General features: G+C 47.3%; 5 protein-coding genes; 2 read left to right on the plus strand and 3 right to left on the minus strand.

Annotated features, from left to right (window-relative positions):
* Positions 1–627: 627 nt before the first annotated feature.
* Positions 628–1,219, minus strand: GSBLH_T00000462001 (uncharacterized protein; the record flags this gene model as incomplete). XM_013038673.1 has 5 exons in its annotated part: positions 628–695; positions 728–794; positions 826–884; positions 917–977; positions 1,058–1,219. 5 exons carry the CDS (start codon positions 1,217–1,219, stop codon positions 667–669), a joined length of 378 nt encoding a protein of 125 aa, XP_012894127.1. The 3' UTR covers positions 628–666.
* Positions 1,220–1,367: 148 nt separating this feature from the next.
* Positions 1,368–2,771, plus strand: GSBLH_T00000463001 (Dihydroorotate oxydase; the record flags this gene model as incomplete). XM_013038674.1 has 5 exons in its annotated part: positions 1,368–1,396; positions 1,429–1,483; positions 1,515–1,689; positions 1,721–2,217; positions 2,247–2,771. The coding sequence occupies 5 exons, from the start codon at positions 1,368–1,370 to the stop codon at positions 2,343–2,345; spliced, it is 855 nt and encodes a 284-aa protein (XP_012894128.1). The 3' UTR covers positions 2,346–2,771.
* A 2,259-nt stretch (positions 2,772–5,030) lies between these two features.
* GSBLH_T00006964001 (uncharacterized protein) lies at positions 5,031–5,455 on the minus strand (the record flags this gene model as incomplete). Its single annotated transcript, XM_013038675.1, has 3 exons — positions 5,031–5,135; positions 5,164–5,263; positions 5,295–5,455. 3 exons carry the CDS (start codon positions 5,453–5,455, stop codon positions 5,031–5,033), a joined length of 366 nt encoding a protein of 121 aa, XP_012894129.1.
* Positions 5,456–6,069: 614 nt separating this feature from the next.
* Positions 6,070–9,129, plus strand: GSBLH_T00000464001 (uncharacterized protein; the record flags this gene model as incomplete). XM_013038676.1 has 12 exons in its annotated part: positions 6,070–6,145; positions 6,178–6,356; positions 6,388–7,577; positions 7,610–7,660; positions 7,692–7,787; positions 7,820–7,910; positions 7,943–8,209; positions 8,244–8,351; positions 8,382–8,549; positions 8,584–8,682; positions 8,713–8,814; positions 8,846–9,129. The coding sequence occupies 12 exons, from the start codon at positions 6,070–6,072 to the stop codon at positions 8,963–8,965; spliced, it is 2,547 nt and encodes an 848-aa protein (XP_012894130.1). The 3' UTR covers positions 8,966–9,129.
* Positions 9,130–9,162: 33 nt separating this feature from the next.
* GSBLH_T00000465001 (uncharacterized protein) lies at positions 9,163–14,042 on the minus strand (the record flags this gene model as incomplete). XM_013038677.1 has 1 exon in its annotated part: positions 9,163–14,042. The coding sequence occupies one exon, from the start codon at positions 14,040–14,042 to the stop codon at positions 9,207–9,209; it is 4,836 nt and encodes a 1,611-aa protein (XP_012894131.1). The 3' UTR covers positions 9,163–9,206.
* Positions 14,043–14,404: the final 362 nt, after the last annotated feature.

A 14,404-nucleotide genomic window follows, 5' to 3' on the forward strand; every position in this document is an offset into this window, starting at 1 on the left:
GTCTGAATGGCTGGAACAGTTCTTGGAGCAGCAACCTCGCTAGCTGCATCAGCATGAAGGGATTGGTGATCTGTTCCACGCAAGAAGTGTTTGAGATGGTCAAGCAAGTGATCAATGACAGTCCCGACCTCCAAAAGAGCTGTCAGATATGCACCTGTGTCGAAGAGGTGCCGCCCAATCCGATCTGCTGTATGCTGCTCGTGGAGCATTTGCAACAGGCGAATTTGAACGCGGTGTTTCCGAAGGAGCGACCGTTGCTGATTGTGGATAACTCGAACGAGTGGGACACCACCTGGCAGCTGATGCTGTACTTCCCCACGTTCCATATTGCGAGTAGAGGTGGAGGGGAGAGGTGAGATGTAGGTTTCTGCCTATTCACAAGCTTGACGAACTCTCCTTTTGTTAAGATCGGTGCGCTGCGAGATGTATATAACTGTGACCTCATCACAAGAATATAATTATGTATTTGAATAATTAAAAGAAAAATAATATTTTGGATGATTTGCTGTTTGTAAATAAAAAAAAAGACATAATAATAATATTTTTTACAAAGGAACGAACAAGATCTGTCTATTCAGTAAGACCGAGTTCAAGAAAGTCGACTCTTTGGTGTCAAACAAACAACACTTTCTAAGATCGTATTTCCAAGCGGCAAGCATTTCCAAATTAGTTATCGATCTTCTTAAGCATAATACCTACGTTTTACACAGTCCAAACAAAAACCTACCAGGAGGAAGAGTCTTGGCCAGTTTCTCAGCCTTATTCGCATCCTTAACGACGAGAGTGTACAAGTACTACTTATTAATGAGTGTAACCAATAAATACCTTGCTGCATCGCACCTTGAACTTGGTCTCGCCGGATTTATTCTTCTTAATCTTGATCACTACACAAATTACCCAAAGCAACGATTAATACTAGAAGCATCCTTTCTTCTTGCCGCAGTGATGAATTCACGAACGTCCTTAATTTCCTTGGGCTACACAGACCGTTAGTTCTTAATTACGATTATTTTCACAAAATCTCATTTCCCGTTGATACAAAGCTCGTGGCACTTACCATTTGCAAATACAGATTAGAAATAGCAATCTTTCTGGAGAAGAAGCAATTCGAACCCCTGGAAATCGAATAAACCTGCATAATATTATTGAAAGTTTGCATCCCCACCACTAACTCATTTTTCTCAAGAGTGTATTTACAATCTTTAGAATGACTCGACATGGTTTGATTAGGGGTTACAAACAATATTTACGGAAGAGTATCGGTTTAGGGACATCCTTGCTGTTTCGAATGAGTTTTTGTGTATCTGGCACGTATTTGCTTGTCGCGGATTCAGCCCATTCAGTTCATAGAATTTTTCATTTTGATCATGTTTTGTCGGTTTTCTAGAGTTGCTCCGTTTGTGGACTGCACACAGGCTTGATTCATAGAAGATTGACTAGAAGCTTCTCTTCTGGCACTTCTGCGAAGAAGTCCACTAGTCTTGTATTTTGCATATTCGATAGGTGAGCAATAGTTTAAATTCGTTGTTGCTGCAGGAGTAGGAGGATGTGCCCTGTGGTATAGTTGGGATACAATTCGATCCACAAAATTGTACTGGTGGGCAGCTGACAAAGCGATGCCCATGGTGAGACTTTTAGATCCAGAAACAGCTCATCGTGCTGGTGTTTTGCTGGAAAAATATCATTTAGGTATGAACCATAATTGTTTCTGACAGAATAGCACCTATTGATCGAGAGACTTATCCCGAATTACGAACCTCCTTGTGGGGTTTGAACTTTTCTCATTGTGTGGGACTTGCTGCCGGTTTCGATAAGCAAGCCGAGGCCATTAACGAGATCTTCAAGAGTGGTTTGAGTTTTCTGGAAGTGGGGGGCATTACTCCCAAAGCGCAACCTGGAAACCCGTCTCCGCGTATGTTCCGCCTGACGGAGGACAGAGCGATCATTAACCGGTTCGGTCTGAACAGTGAGGGACATGAGGTCATCGTTCCCCGTCTGCAGAAAGCTTTCATGCAGCAGCAGCGTGAACGCCGAGGACTCATAGGCGTGAACCTTGCAGACAACAAGGGAACGGCGGATCCTGTGAACGACTACATTCTTGGCATTCAAAACTGCGGTCCTTACTGCGATTTCATGGTTCTGAATATCTCCTGCCCAAACCAGGTAGGAACGACTGCCTTGCAGCAGGAGGACCGTCTCCGCGAGATGCTGGGTCGTGTAGGGAAGCGGCGGAGAGTTGAGCCTAGATCAAAGAGGAACTGGAGAAGCACCCGCAGCATCCTCCTCTTCTCGTGAAGTTGTCGCCCGATCTGCTTCCGGACGAGCGAGATATCCTTTCTATCTGAAGCAGTTGAGCGCGAGTGGTCCTTGACAGACACAGCAGATCGCGCGGTTGGTGTTGGAGTACAAAGTGGACGGTATGGTGATCAGCAACACCACGGTTTCGCGTCCCGCCTCTCTCAAGAGCGAGTTCAAAACGCAGAAAGGAGGACTTAGCGGCGAGCCCTTGCGCGAGAAGAGCACGGAGACCATTCGAGAAATGTACCGATTGACGAAGGGCCAAGTCCCGATCATTGGCGTTGGCGGCATCGCAAGCGGAGCGGACGCGTATGAGAAGATCAAGGCCGGAGCGAGCGTGGTGGAAGTGTATTCCTCGCTCGTGTACAACGGCATGGGACTGGTGCCGAAGATCAAGAAGGAATTGGTGGAGTTATTGAAGAAGGACGGATATCGCAACATCGCTGACGCTGTTGGAAAGGATATCGATGTTTTTTGAGTTTGTTTTCTCAACTTGGGATTGCAACAAACAACACGATTCGATTTTCAACTAGAAGGGAAGCTTCGTCCATTTGCCATCCTGGATGCCCCACTTCCCCACTCGGCGCGTTCCGTCGATATAATAGCCGTCCTTTCCACGCACCGTTCCGGGCAAAGGAAGCATAATACCCAATCGAGACGCCTACGTTTCACTCGAACACCCCATTTCTTCTACCTGTCGAACGATATAGTTCAGCTGAGATAGCTTGATTCCTGCGAAAATCACGCGGAATTCTTCTGTCTCGTGATTCGCAACGTAGAGATAGTAACAGAAATTGTCGTTGTCGCAGTACCAGCCTTGATGATTCCCCACACGGTAATACAGATACAAAGAGGAGAGCTTCAGTTGCTTTCCTTTCTCCAACAGTTCTTCAAAAGTGGGGGGAAGCGGCGCGTATTTGTTCCGAATGACAGCGAACGACTCTGTGTGCTAAACCACCTCCTCCAAACAGAACGATCCGTTTCTTTCGACGTGTTTGAGTGCAGTCGAGTCCATTGATGGCGGATCCAGGGATTCTTAATCTGCTCAATACTCTCCGAAGGGAAATCCTGCAGTAGACTTTCCCAAACAGATTCCTGGCGGATGAGTCGATGGCAATGGGAGTTGACACAAGCACTAGCTAGCACAAAGACTCCGAAAAAGTACAAAGAGAGAAGGTCGGGGATGGAAAGCATCGATAGAATTCGTTCGCTTTCGAGGAGAATCGAGATGAGAGACGAGGAATCTGAGAGTAAACTTGAACAGAGAAGGAGGACCATGCGAGTAGGAGCGGAGTTTGGCTATCCTCGTTTCGATATCTCTCTTGTTCTCCTCGCATTTCTTTAGTTTCGTCTCAATCACTTCGATATCATGCTGGATCTCAGCGAAAGTTCAAAAACAAACCATTGTTAGATTGCGTGCATATGATTTATCGTTGTAGAGACGAACGCACTCTAGTTTCTTTCGTTCGTTCCTGTCTAAATCGTTTTCTATGTCTGCAATATGGCTTTCTGTCAAACGAATATCGTTATAGAACATTCTAGGGAGTAGAGAGCTTTAAGGAACGCTACACAGATCCTTTATGTAGTTCTTGAGCAGAAGGGGGAGGATTCTTTACAACGAAGGAATAGAATAGTGTTCGTTGGCGAAACCAAGAATAGCTATTATCCCAGACCAAATAGTAAGTTCCTGGCTTCGATACAACGTAAGAGCCACTACACTCCGTATTTGCGCTAATAAGTTGTTTGCGAACAGGATACTCCTCGTCTTCTTGATTCCTCATCGAAGAAATCCCAAAATAGCAGTCATAATCAAGAAGCGTGAAAGTCCACGATATAATGGATTGAGGTTTTATAACGGCAACTGGCAACTGGAATATGGATCCCGCATCTATGACTTCCGTAGCTTGATTGGTAGAAAAGGTCTGGGTTTCTACTCTACAACATAGGTGGAAAGAAGGTTAATATTCACTTGAAAAAGGGAGAAACTTCTTGATACTTTTCCATAGCCAAAAATATGAATAATGCTAAAATTCATGTCAAATAATGGAATTCCAAAATGAATGTAACAAACAATCGAATGTTATGCCTTGGTAACACGACTCTAAAAAACGTAAGTATATGATTCAAAAGTGGGAAAATGGATCTTTTTCCATTTTCAGTATCAAAGAATCAGCAATATGGCACTACACAATAGCTTGTGAAGAATGGCTAATCATTCACAAGGCAGATATGTGTGCACTGTCAAGATGGAAACCTACCTTCTTTGCAGCAGGGGATGCAGACTTTTGGAATCTCTTTCCAGGTTTCGAGCGACTGTTCTGGGGTTTGTTTCCTTTTCCTTGCTTCATTGGTGCTTTTGGATTCTTTTTCTTTGGTTGTTGTTGTTGTTGTTGTTCTTCTTCTTCTTCTTCTTCTTCTTCTTCTTCTTCCTCTTCTTCCTCTTCTTCCTCTTCCTCTTCTTCCTCTTCCTCTTCTTCTTCTTCTTCTTCTTCTTCTTCAGAATCGCCTTCAACATACACATATCCTCTTCCATTGTCTTCATCCTCACTCTCTTCATATTCTTCTTCTTCTTCTTCTTCTTCACTACTTACTCCAAGCATTTCATCCTAAAACAATAGCCAAAACAAGAATAACAATACAATAGCCAAATCCTCTTCTCCATCCTCTATTGCCTTCTTTCTTGCTTCCATTTTCTCCTTCTTCCTCTACGTGGTCAACAATAAAAATCAATCTTATACAGCTTCACGGCGCTTCTTTTCTTCCTGTCGTTGATTGTACTCCTCGCACAATCGCTTAAACTTCTTAGAATTCACCACACGCTCCACGACCTCCGGAATCTAGGTCGAAAATCACCCAAAAGCTCACTTTGTTCAACGAAGTCATGGTAACAATGCAGAATAACTTCTTTGGATCGCTTCGATGGGGAATAATGTAAGGCTCATATTTGGAATAGTCATAATTATACCTAGGACAAAAACAAGCAACATCACAAATACCAGTTCTTTGCATGTAAATACTTCTTTGTTTTGATGTACTTTTGTACCTCAGACATATCAGCAACAATATCATGATTCGTCAACTTGCAGTGAATACGACCACGGTCATTCAGCTCAAAGTCGGGATTATCCTTTAAGAAAGCGGCCAACTCAGCATCCATTTCAGTTCAGCAAACTCTAGAAACAAATTATGAGTGATCATGTTTCAATAACCAACACTGGGTGAGAATAGACTATAACACCCAATTTCCACCAAATTGTTTGAACAAACACTCAACACTCGTCACTGAGCTATTTCCCCTTCAATTACTTGTGCTATCTTCACCCACTTCTATTGCTGATTCGATTCGTGAGTTTTACACATCTAGCTCCGACTCATCTGTTTTTCAGGTCAAAACTACATCAAATACCTTTATATCCGATAACGTTCAGTTGATCTGTAATACTAATTTCTACGGTGCTTCTATACAAAATACAGGTTTCAACACATACACGTCAATTGTGTTTTCTTTTGCTTTTCCATGGTTTTTAATATCCATAGCGCATATTTCATTCACCACAATACTGTTCATAACGACTAAACTGACCTCTTTTTATTTCCAATCAGTCAAAATGATATGCGAAGCACGCTTCATCCTTTCTCTGCATACGGCTAAATAAAGAGCTGTACAGATATGCCTATTTTTTGTCGCGGTTATCCAAAGATTTTAACAGCTAATAATTAGGACCATATTTTTGTTTATTAGAAAATAAAGTCTCTTAAAGTAGTTCTGATATGGCAGTATTGGAGGAATATCTGTGGATCCCTATTTGTTGCAGCGTAGTAGCTTTTTTTTCAGCCTTTGGAATAGGTATTTTTGTTGAGGCAATGGGTAATCCGTAGGAGCAAATGATGTAGCTAATGCATTTGCAACGTCTGTCGGTTCTAAGGCTCTCACAATCAAGCAAGCGATTTTGATCGCAGCTGTGATGGAATTTTCTGGAGCTTTTCTATTAGGCGGTAATGTAGCCTCAACAATTATGAAGGGAATCACAGAACCTTCCTACTTTAAAGATGAACCCGTATGAAATTCGGGCGTTGTGTGACGCTTAGCAAATTTTGATGTTTGGTATGATGTGTGTCTTGTTAGGAGTCGCCATCTGGCTGATTGTGGCCACCTTGTATGGTCTGCCGGTGTCTACTACCCACTCCTGCATCGGTGGAATTATCGGCATGGCCGTGGTGTCAAAGGGATTCAAAGCAGTGAACTGGCGAGCTGTTGGCAACGTAGGATTGTCCTGGATCATCGCTCCGATCGTTTCTGCCTTGCTCTCTACTTCGATCTTTTTAGTTATTCGCAAGTTCATTCTCCGTGCTAAAAACACGGTAAATCGTGCGTTTGCAGCCTATTCTCCGATCGTGGGATTCACAATCGCTCTCAATGTGTTCCTTGTTCTCTTTACCAGCGAGTCTCTTCATCTTGACTTGAGCCTCTGGGTCCTCATCCTCATCTGCCTTGGCATTGGTGCCATCTGCAGTCTGGTGGTTCAGCTGATCCTTCTCCCTTACATCCGTTTCCACGTTCACTCTGAAATAGAAACGAATCTGCTCCCGGTATCCAACGAAAACGGAGAGGCAGAGAAAGAGAGCGAAGCCAAGAAAGAAGTCGAGTCGATTTCTGACAAGGTTCAGATCAGCGACGCCGTGGCGGAGATTCATCGGAACGCCGAGGAGTTCAATCCCTCCACCGAGAAGCTCTTCACCTACCTGCAGATTCTCACCGCAATCTTCAACTCGTTCGCCCACGGCGCCAACGACGTGGCCAATTCGATCGGTCCTTTCGCTGCCTGTATCGCCATCTACGAGACCGGAAACGTCATGGCGGATGCGAATGTCCCCGCTTTGACGCTCGTCGTTGGCGGCTTCGGCATCGTGATCGGACTGGTGTGTCTGGGATACAAGGTCATGGCGTCCATGGGAATGAACATGGTGAAGGTCACGCCGTCCCGCGGTTTTACGATCGAAATTGGGGCTGCGCTGGTGATTTTGGTCGGATCTGCGTTGGGACTACCGCTTTCGACCACTCACTGCAAGGTTGGATCCACGGTCGGCGTGGGACTGGCGGAAGGGAAGAATGGTGTGAACTGGAAGCTGGTGTACGAGGTGTTTGCGGGATGGATCATTACTATCTTCATTTGTGCTCTGTCTACTGGTTTGGTAGTATGGCTTGCTCTTCATTTTCTTAGTATTTGCACTGTTTGTTCCACACGCCATTTCGGTTTTCAGGACTGGAGCAGGTCATTGTCTGTTTTCTTTCTGAAAGGAAAGGATCCAGATCCTTGATAATGTACTCTTTCATTGAAAAATTGAATCCTGCTGTGAAATTGTAACAACTTGATGGGTAATTAACGAGCTAGTTTGGGAAAGCTTACTAAGAATGAGCACTACAAGTACATTGACCTGGTACTGTGCAAACTTCGAAATCCATGGTCAGGCTTTTTCACTGCCGGATGGTGCTTTCTTCGGATCGGAACTGACTCTGTAGGGGAGATATCGATCTCGTTGATCGCCTTGACGAGGGCCTTCTTCTCCTAAAGGAGGAGACGGCAAACAAGGTGCATCCACCCCCTATCAATGTTTTGCGCTGGTGCTGAGCATTAAAGGATAGATTAATTTGACTGCTCCCGAAATCAATGAAGAAGACGAGGTGATTATTCAAGACGGTCAATTCAAAACAGTTTCGCGTTACCGCGAATACCTTCCGGTAGAAAGCGAGCAGGTCTATATCCGTATCATAAAGCCGTTGTCATGGGGTCGTCTGGACCCGCCACACAAGCCAATGGTGCTTATCCTCCCAGGAACCGGCGAAAAGGGCTTCGGAAGGCGATATGACGGTGTGTCTGTTCCTCTAGCACGTCTAGGTATCGGCTCGATCGTCTTTTTTGTTTTGCCTGGAGCCTGATGGGTAGATTCTCGAAGGTCCGTTTTACGGCCGTCGCAAGCCGAAAAAGCAGAACGGCTGCAAACTCCGCCACGTCTCGGACCTCCCTCTGTTGGGTGCCGCAACGATCGAGGAGGTGAGCAATGGTAGTTCGTCTCAACCCCAGTCGCGCTCTCTGCTTTACTATCTCCGCGAGCAGGGCTTGGGCCCGCTCGTCGTCGGCGGAATCAGCATGGGCGGGCTCCACGCTGCGATGGTGGCCGCGCTGACGGCGTTTCCACTGGGGACCGCGTCGCTTGTGGGCCCTCCGTCGGCAGTTCCGGTGTTCACGTCGGTAGGGATGAGGGGCGGAGAGAGACGAAGCGTAGGGACTGATGGCGAATCTGATTCCGTGGAAGCGGCTGGACAAGGATGCGCACTACTACAACCTGGCGGACCGGCTGAAGAACCGTTATTTCGATGTGGATGTGGGCATGGGGAAGGAGAGTGAGGAGTAGAAGCCCAAAATGGACAAGGCTCACGAGTTGATGGGCCGTTTTTTGCGCATAACGAATATAGAGAATTTCGACCCACCGATGGTACCGGAAGCAGCGATTTTTGTTCGGATGAGGAGAAGGCGTGACGGAGTAGGCCACTGCAAAGAGAGATCGCTACGTGCCTTTTGAATTAGTGGAAACCCAAATGAAGGAGTTGAATCAGCGCTGGGAGGGGAGCGAAGTTGATCTTTGTGTGTGTGTGGGTAAGTCGTAGATTCTCTGGCTTGAAGGATCCCATGTAAGCAGCTATCTCTTTGAAAGAAAAGCGTTCGCTTTAATGGTGAAAGAGTCTGCAGACCGTGTTCAACACTTTATAGATACTCATCCAGAACAATCGGTGGGGAAGAGCTGAAGAAGAAAGTAAGAATCTATTGTTGGTGTCTTCTCTTTGTGGAATCAAACAAACAAGCAATCAATCAATCCAGCAATTAACACATTATGCATATACTTCAAATTTAAATGCGGTTATCCTTTCCAGAAAGATGCTGAGCATTCACCTTTCCAGCTCCAGAGCGAAGCTGCTTGGCTCCCTGCTTGGTCTTCTTCGACTTGGTACGGACCCAGATGTAGAAGGAAGCAATCGCGACGATCACCAGAACCAGCAAGACCAGAATTACAATCAAAGCAACGGAAACTGCGCCAATCGTCTTTCTCTCCTGGAGAATAGGGTTCATGTAGAACTCGATCGTGAAGGTCTTGTCAGGAAGCAGGCTCTGCAGGTTGGTCTGAATCGAAGCCAGATTGCCTCGCACCAGAGTCATTGTGCTGGCAGCCACCTCCTGAGGAAGCGTGAAACGGATCCAGAAGGCGCTCATCACAGGCTCATTTTCGAACTCCTCGGCAATGTTCTTCACCTTCCACAGCTCCAACAGAGACATATCCACCTGGCTGGAGGTGGCGATGGCAGCAATGATGATGTTCAGGGTGTTGGGATCCTGAATCTCTTCAGGGGTCATCTGGAGTCTGTAGGCCACATCGATGTACACGGTTCCCTTGGGAGGATTCGTCGAACGGCACTCTCCGTCATCGATCTCACCCCAAGTGGGATTCAGCTCCTGCAGACTGCAGTGGCGGTACATCTCTCCAATGAAGCCCTCAGGGCAGTTGGCCACCGAAGTCTCGTCGGACATCACACCAGGGAACGCGCCATCCTTCACGCAGTAGTTCAGCTGGCAAGACTGAATATCCACATCAGCAATGGCCACTCTGTTGTTTCCAGAGAAGGTTCCGTACATCTCGAACTTGTACTGGCTGTACGAGTTCATGTGGTCCATCATCATCCACTCCTTGGCCTGCAGACGCGACTCGAACATCACGTGCTGCTCCACACGAAGCAGAGTCTCCCAAAGCACACCATCGGTCGAACCGTACAGAGCCCACGAAGTGGGATCACGATCCTGCGTTCTGCTGTTGGAGGTCAGAGCGATCTTGTTGACCCATTCCATACGATCGAAGTTGTAGGAGTAGACCGTCCAAGCAGGAATACCGTTCTCAATCCAAGTCGTAGAAGGATTACGATCCCAAGCCTGAGCAGCGGACTCGTAAGCCTGGTTGAAGAACGAGGACTCGGTGATCGAACCACCATCCACACGAGAGATACAGTTGCCCTGAAGAGGATTCACAGCGCCTCTGAACTGGATCTGACCAGTGGTCGACTGGTGCTTGTGGATCTCCACAGCAATCACGTTGTCGCCATCCTGCAGCAAGTAACCAGGAGCCGATCCAATACGAGTGTAGTATCCGTCGTACATGGCGTTGGCAGTGGTGGAGGAAGACACGGATCCGGACTTCATGTTGCGACGGTACACCTCGTTGCCGTTCAGATACACAATCACTCCATCCTTGTACCACAGACTGAACTGCACAAGAGGGTAACGAATCGACTCGGTCAGAGTGAACTTGTAACGAGCATAGAAGGTGTTCTCGTCCCACTCTCCGTACTCCATCTGTCCCAAGACAGTGTTCGCCCATTTCGAGTCATCATAATCAACGCTGTTCCATCCGCTCTTAGCACGCTCATTGACCAAGATCTTCCAGACCATGCTCGCGCTGCTACCAGCAGTCAGAGTGAAGTATCCGGTGTACTGACTACCACTAGCGAGAGTGAACTCCTGAAGCAGAGTATCCTCCATATCGTACACCTTCAGATAGGCACCGCTCGTCCAACCATCACCATAAGTATCTCTCAGAACCACCTGGTAGTCTCCAGAAGGAAGACACAGAGAGTTCGTGTAAGTGGCATAGCTCGAGAATCCGCTACGCTGCAGAAGACGCTCGCCAGCACTGTTGTACAGCTCGTAAGACTCTTCACCTCCATAGTTGGTAGTACTCTTCACCAGCTTCAGACCATTGGTCAGACCGTCCTCGCCGCACTCCTTGAAGTGCACAGTCAGGGTAGCGCTCGCTTCTCCGGCATCTCCCTTCGCAGTAACAGTGTACACAGTCTTGATGAGTCCGTTCACCTCAGCATCAAGACGAGGAAGGAACAGATCAACCTTGAAGCCAGAACCAAGAGAAGGCTCCACAGTGATCTCCTTGTAGCATCCGTTCGGGGTGATATCCACGGTATCCATAGGCATTCCAGCGTACACGGTCATCTCCGTCGTGGACAGAGTCAGCTGGGTGAGAGGCTTCAGAGCATTAGGGAAGTCCTGCAGATCCACATAGGGAGCGCTCTCGGACTCGACGTAAGTGTGGTGAGGAGGGAAACGGTTTCCATCGGGACGGTAGATCTGAGTGTAGCATCCAGTCTCAGTCTGGCAAGTAACCTCGATCTTGTTGTTGGTATCGGGCTTAATGCAAATCATCTTATCGTTTCCAGCATAGACATTCGAGTACTGGCAGTTCACCATCTGAGCGTTGCCGTCGGAGTCGAAGTTACCTCCAGAGCACTGAGCCACATTACCGTTGTTCAGGATCTTGATCATACCGTTACCAGTCATCATACGAATGATGTAGATATCATTGGTCCATGGGCCACCGTCATTACCCTTGCAAGGATTGACAGTCAGGCGGAAGTTGGTGGTAGCGACACCTCCAGGGTTCGAGGCGGTGACGGTGTAGGTAACATCGGTCATAGGCTCGTAGGGAGTACCAGAGATCACTCCAGTTCCAGCATTGAAGGACAGTCCGTAAGGAAGCTCCGGAGAAATCGAGTACGTCACTCCCGCGGCACCTCCCGCGGAGATCGTGATCTGAGCGAAGCTCGCTCCAGGGTTCGCGGTGATCAAAGAGCCAGCAGGAAGCGTAGATCCGCCGCGAGAAATGGTCACAGAGCTGGGAGGCAGCTCGTAGAATACATCGAACGCAATGGTGGTCCTCAGAGTACCCACGTTCGTAGGTCCGTTTCCAGTGCAAGTGATGGTGTACTGAGTCAAGACCTGCTCGGCGGTGGGAGAACCCGAGATAATACCAGTGCCAGTGTTCATGGTCAGTCCGCTAGGCAGAGCAGGCTGGATGTTGTAGTTGGTACAGCTCGTGGCATAGAACAACTGAGGCTTGTTCTGGACAATCTGGACATTCTGGAAGTAGTGGGCACGCTCATAATCATAGGAAAGCATGGAAGGCGCAATATGGAAAATGTTGGCAGCAGGAATCACTTCCCAACCTCCAGAAGGAGCCTGCCATTCCAGAACCATACCCTTGGTACCACTCTGCTGCTGATAACGGATACGGTAGTAGTAGTAACCGGTGGAAGAAATGGGAATGGTCTGCTCTGCAGTGGAGTAGGCAGCACAGTCCCAACGATCGATCAGCAAGTTGTCCTCAATACTGAACACACGGCAAGAATCATCGCAACCCACACGAATCTTCCAGTTACCGATCTCGGTGAAGTTCAGATAACCTTCCCACTCAGCAAAATAGTAAGTCGTTAAATCGGTAGGCAGGCCGCTCCACACTCCAGGCTGGTCAACAGGGAAGTTGATCTGGCTATCAGTCTTGACGACCTTCAACTCCATCTGGGAAGGAGCCAGGTTCGAATACTTGCACATCAGAGACTCGTACACCTTGTAGTAAGAAGCGCGGAAACCAGGAAGAGGAGCAGCAGAGATCACAATCTGGACCTCAGCCGAAGCGACTCCGTTCACTCCAGTGGCAGTCACAGTGTGCTTGCCATTGTACTCAGCAACGGGCTTACCACGAATCTGACCACGGGAAGGATCCAAGGCCATACCAGTAGGCAGAGCAGGCTCCACAGTCCAGCTGTTGGCACCTCCAGAAGCCATCTCAGGCGTGTACACCTTCAGCTCGGCATTCACGTAACCCGTGACCAGAGGATAGGTGATGAAAGTGGGTCCACGTCCTCCCACAGTCGTCATCGTGTTGTCCACGTAGGTCTGGGTAATACCAGCGTCCACAGAAGAGAACTTAAGGTACAAAATAGCAGCCTCATCCACCTCCAGGAACTTCACCACGAACAGGTGACGACCCACAGCGAGATGAGTCGACATATAATCGGGAACTCCAGAAGAACGGCAGCCGTCACGGTTAATAATAGGGGCATCAAGCGAATCAATGTACAGGAAGGAAGCATCATCCGAATCCATCTGGAAGTCGTAGTTTCCGTCCACAAGCACGTTGAAGTATCCGTACATGTACGAAGTGTAGTAATCACGGAAACGCTCATCCAGACCAGGCCAAGTGTTACCCTCTCCCTCGTAGTAGGAATCGGCAAAGTCCAGCTTCGTTTCAATCTGGCAGTACTGAGCAGGGTTCTGGTAGTAGTAATCGAAGGCAGGCGTTCTGCACTCAGTGGTACCAGTCCAGTAGCATCCAATGAAACCAGGGGTGGTCATTTCAGCCTCAGCGCGAATCAAGAACTTGACGGTGGTAGTAACCGATCCCATGCTGTTCTTTCCAGTGACAGTGAACACCTGATTCGACATCGACGTATCAGGGAACTTTCCAGTGATCGTACCCGTGGTAGGGTCCATGGTCACAGAAGCAGGAAGAGCAGGCTGGATCGTGAACTCGTTCAGATAGACATCCGAGCGAATTGGAATGGGCTCAATAGGCACACCCACGTACTGGGTCATCGAATCAAAACCATAGCTCAGGGAAGAGGGGGTTCCAATAATACCAATACGGAACTGACTCACATATCCCTTAATACCAATAGAGTAGGTGCTACTCTGCTGAGGGACAGAGGGGGTTCCAGAAATAACGATAGTACGCTGGCCACCCTGGTTGGTAGAGGTGAAGGACAATCCAATTGGCAGCTGGGGATTAATACGCGGTGTCCATGAGCTATCAGGAATATAGTTGGTACAAGTCATGGTAGTGATAGGCATGTTCACAGTACCGACAATCTCCCAAGTAGAGCAGGTCCAATCATACAAACCTTGTGGCACAGATAACACTAAAAGTAATCCGTATACATAAGAAAAATACCAAGGCCAAACAGCAAACAAGACACAAGCAAAGATGAATGCATTTTAATAAAATTATGGAAGTTTCTCCAAATGAATATGCAACATTACTAGGGGTTTCTCCAATTAAGTATTAACCCCCACGATAATTGGGAATTCTGTAATTTTGACTATCATTCATCCACTGCATGTACATTGTTTTGCCAGACACTACTTATGCAACCTATTTCCAAAAAAGAAATGTCCTATTTACATCGTAATTTTTTTTGATGCCTAGTCCTCTT

The sequence above is a fragment of the Blastocystis hominis genome, assembly GCF_000151665.1.
Source record: "Blastocystis hominis, Singapore isolate B (sub-type 7) whole genome shotgun sequence assembly, scaffold_0".
Taxonomy (NCBI): Eukaryota; class Bigyra; order Opalinata; family Blastocystidae; genus Blastocystis; species Blastocystis hominis.